This window comes from Pholis gunnellus, assembly GCF_910591455.1.
Source record: "Pholis gunnellus genome assembly, chromosome: 14".
NCBI classification, from domain to species: domain Eukaryota; kingdom Metazoa; phylum Chordata; class Actinopteri; order Perciformes; family Pholidae; genus Pholis; species Pholis gunnellus.
This window is the reverse complement of record NC_136541.1, coordinates 3,576,810-3,581,152: the sequence shown is the minus strand read 5'-3', so window position 1 is coordinate 3,581,152 and position 4,343 is coordinate 3,576,810. Positions and strand designations below refer to the sequence as shown.

The 4,343-nt window shown below is 43.4% G+C and overlaps 1 protein-coding gene across 1 annotated transcript; it reads left to right on the top strand.

The window, feature by feature from the left end:
* The first annotated feature begins 1,509 nt into the window (after positions 1 to 1,509).
* Positions 1,510 to 3,959, top strand: LOC306706216 (tripartite motif-containing protein 16-like). Its single transcript, XM_079173195.1, has one exon. It carries the CDS (start codon positions 1,599 to 1,601, stop codon positions 3,279 to 3,281), a length of 1,683 nt encoding a protein of 560 aa, XP_079029321.1. The 5' UTR covers positions 1,510 to 1,598; the 3' UTR covers positions 3,282 to 3,959.
* The last annotated feature ends 384 nt before the right edge of the window (positions 3,960 to 4,343 follow it).

Sequence of the window (4,343 nt, the reverse complement as noted above, 5' to 3'; positions counted from 1 at the left end):
GATGTGATCCATCTGTCTTTACTAACAGGTCATGTACCGCAGTGCTTCAAAGTAGCTGTAATCAAACCTCTTCTTAAGAAGCCCACTCTTGATCCAGAGGTGTTGGCTAACTACAGACCGATCTCTAACCTTCACTTCCTCTCTAAGATCCTCGAGAAAGCTGTCGCAAATCAGTTGTGTCACTTTATACAAAACAATAGTTTATTTGAGGATTTTCAGTCAGGATTTAGAGAGCATCAGAGCACAGAGACAGCTCTGGTGAATGACCTCATTACATCAGACAAAGGACTTGTCTCTGTACTTGTATTGTTCCACCTTAGTGCTGCTCCTCTTCCTGGAATGAACCACAGCTTGATAACCCCTCCTTCTTCCTCCTGCTCTCAAACACAGCCGGCTCCACTCTGTCCACATATCTCCTTGTTCCCTCCCCTTCAGATCTACAGTTTTAAAGATGGGTGTAACCAACATGGTGGTGAAGCGATCGAGCTGACAGGCTCCATTCACTGAACAACAGGAAGTACATGCTGATGATTCATTGTAAGCTGAGGCTGATTTGACTCTGTGTCGTATTTGAACATGAGGTCAAAACACACCGTTGAAAAGACTGACAAACCGAAATTCTGACGTCTAGTGAACGTTTGTTTCATTTCCTCATTCATTGATTCTGTATCAGTGTGTCTGACTCTGTGAGAGAGAGGAGACGGAGAGAAAGTCAGGGTTTGTTCAAGAAAACCTGCCAACGAGCAGCTTTACTGACTCAGAGTTTTCACTAAACCTGCTTTCTGAAACAGGGCCCTGGATGGTTCGCTGTAAGTCTCTGTGTTCACTTTGTAAATAGAATAATATGAACCATTACCTCTACTCCTGTTAGCAGACATCCCCCCACTGCTTCTTCTGATCAATTCATATAGAGCTACGTATGATTTCAGCAGGCTTGGGCCTCAGAGGCTGACGTAGAGCCAGTGTTGTCTTCATGGGAAGAGAGACTTGTTGAGGTAAACACAGGAATGGAGGCTGGAAAGAGGCTGCACATGCACCAACCAAAGCAGATGAAGCAGAAGGGCTGGAGGAAGCATCACATGTCTGTCCTTTTATAACAGCTAGTTGTTCATGTGTTTGTTTTGTTCTCCCCAGTTCTTCACCAGGAAGTCAGAAAACAAGATTACAACACTGAACATTGAAAGATAGTTTTTACTTTAACGTTTCTGAACAGTGTGAATAACATTGAAAGTCTAATTGTTATGAGCTGAGCACATGGACTGCATATAAGAAGGCTGAGTGTCATAACTGTTCTTACTGCACGTTGTATTGACAGATGACACACCCGGCCTCTCACATGAAGCTACACGTGTGGAATGCAGTAGAGCCTGAAAACTCCTCCCTGTGTCTCCTGCTCTCAAACACAGTGAGCTCCACCTTATCAAGGTGTTTGCTTGTTCCCTCCCCTTCACAGGTCTGAAGCTCTAAAGTAGAATTATAAACACGATGTTGTGATATGAGGGAGGTGATTCATCATTCACAGCAGCAAGAGAACACACAGATTGTTTCTGTTCAGAGAAAGTTCAACTATTTGACAGTCGTTGTTACTGAGAGGTGAAATGGCGCAGAAAGGAGTTCAGCTGGATCGGGAAATCATCTCTTGTTCCATCTGTCTGGATCTACTGAAGGATCCGGTGACTACTCCCTGTGGACACAGCTACTGCATGAACTGTATTAAAAGCTTCTGGGATGTAGAGGATGTGAAGAAACTCCACAGCTGCCCTCAGTGTAGGCAGACCTTCACACCGAGGCCTGTCCTGCTGAAAAACACCATGTTAGCAGATTTAGTGGAGGAGCTGAAGAAGACTGGACTCCAAGCTGCTCCTGCTGATCACTGCTATGCTGGACCTGAAGATGTGTCCTGTGATGTCTGCACTGGGAGGAAACGGAAAGCCATCAAGTCCTGTCTGCAATGTGTCTCTATCTCTTTCTGCGAGAAACACCTCCAGCCTCATTATGAATCCCCTGCCTTTGAGAAACACAAGCTGGTGGACCCCTCCAAGAAGCTCCAGGAGAACATCTGCTCTCGTCACGATGAGGTGATGAAGATGTTCTGCCGTACTGATCAGCAGTGTATCTGTTACCTCTGCTCTGTGGATGAACACAAAGGCCACGACACAGTCACAGCTGCAGCAGAAAGGACTGAGAGGCAGAGAGAGCTGGAGGTGAGTCGACTAAACATCCAGCAGAGAATCCAGGACAGAGAGAAAGACGTGAAGCTGCTTCAACAGGAGGTGGAGGCCGTCAATCGCTCTGCCGACGAAGCGGTGAAGGACAGCGAGAAGATCTTCACCGAGCTGATCCGTCTCATGGAGAAAAGAAGCTCCGATGTGAAGCAGCAGGTCAGATCCCAGCAGAAAAGTGAAGTGAGTCGAGTCAAAGAGCTTCAGGAGAAGCTGGAGCAGGAGATCTCTGAGCTGAAGAGGAAAGACGCTGAGCTGAAGCTGCTCTCACACACAGAGGATCACAACCAGTTTCTACACAACTACCCCTCACTGTCACCACTCAGAGAACCTACAGATTCGTCCGGCATCGATATCCGTCCTCTGAGCTACTTTGAGGACGTGACGGCGGCTGTGTCAGAAGTCAGAGATAAACTACAGGACGTTCTGAGAGAGAAGTGGACAAACATCTCACTGGCAGTGACTGAAGTGGACGTTTTACTGTCACCTTCACAAGCAGAGCCCAAGACCAGAGCTGAGTTCTTAAGATATTCAAGTGAAATCACACTGGATCCAAATACAGCACACACACTGCTGTTATTATCTGAGGGGAACAGAAAAGCAACATTATTGAGTGAACAACAGTCTTATTCTAGTCACCCAGACAGATTCACTTTATATTTTCAGGTCCTGAGTAGAGAGAGTCTGACTGGACGTTGTTACTGGGAGGTGGAGAGGAGAGGAGAAGTTTATGTAGCAGTCGTATACAAGAATATCAGCAGAACAGGGAGCTCTAAAGAATGTGGATTTGGATACAATGACAAATCTTGGGCGTTACGTTGTGACAAAAACAGTTTCACATTTCGGTACAACAAGATCAAAACTCCCGTCTCTGGTCCTCAGTCCTCCAGAGTAGGAGTGTACCTGGATCACAGAGCAGGTATTCTGTCTTTCTACAGCGTCTCTGAAACCATGACTCTCCTCCACAGAGTCCAGACCACATTCACTCAGCCTCTCTATGCTGGACTTAGGATTAATGGTGTTTATGGAAACACTGCTGAGTTCTGTAAACTAAAATAGTCAGAAGTGATTTAAGGAACAGCAAATTAATGTTTGTGTTTTAATCCTGAAACTCATTTTGTCTCCATCATTGTCGCTTAATTGCTGATTGTTCTTCAGCTGTCAATCAAACATTGTGGGCGGTACTTTGACATCTTCTCATTCTTGTTGTGTAAATGTTTGAGTTTCTTTAGGTGGAGCTCCTTTCTGTGTCTGTTTAGCCATGGAGGCTATCACTGCTCATGATGATCTTTGTTGACCTGAACTGATATTTCTCTTCATGAAAATGTAAACTGCTCTGAGGTTTAAATGTTTGATAAATATTAGTATTGATGTATTTGTTAGTTGTAGTTTCTCTTCCACTGCATGGCTCTTAAAGAGAGAAATCACCAGAGCTTCTTTTATCAAAGATATTTAGTTCTCAGCACTCTTTGTGAAGATTTCTTTAAGTGAAATTATGTTTATTTTCTATAACAGATTAAATGTTGTTCTTGTTGTTTTGCTAAATCTACTTTGCTGAAAGTCTTTAGTGAGTCAGTGAATCACCCACAGGTCTCATCCACAGGTTTCCTTTGAGTCCTGACTGATGAAACTCTAAGCTTGAAGAGTCATATTCTGTTTGTTTTCAATAAAACATCTAAATCAACATCGTTGGCGAGTTTCAAAGTTTGCTTCACCAAAAGTGTTCAACAACTTTCTCTAAAGCTTCATTTGTCCTGACCTCATCTCCTGCTCTATATTTTGGGGAGCCACTTATCCCGCTCAACTTTATAAGCTTCATGTTGTTACAAAGAAGCACTTTGTATCAAAGTGAAGTGTGAAAAATAAATCAGTTTGACTCATTTAAGAAAACTCATGTCTGACTTTAAGAGAAATACTATTTATTTAAAGAAACAGACGATTACATGACTAAATGAGGAAACCTAGAATACTAACAACTTAACATGTGCAACAGTTCAAATGGTCTTTGCAACTGAAACCAGTGAGCAGCAACATGAACACATCACTCTACTCTGTTGTCAGCAGCTTTAATGTGACGTTCTTTAAAAACACAAATACATTTCACTACTTGTTTAGTTTTGG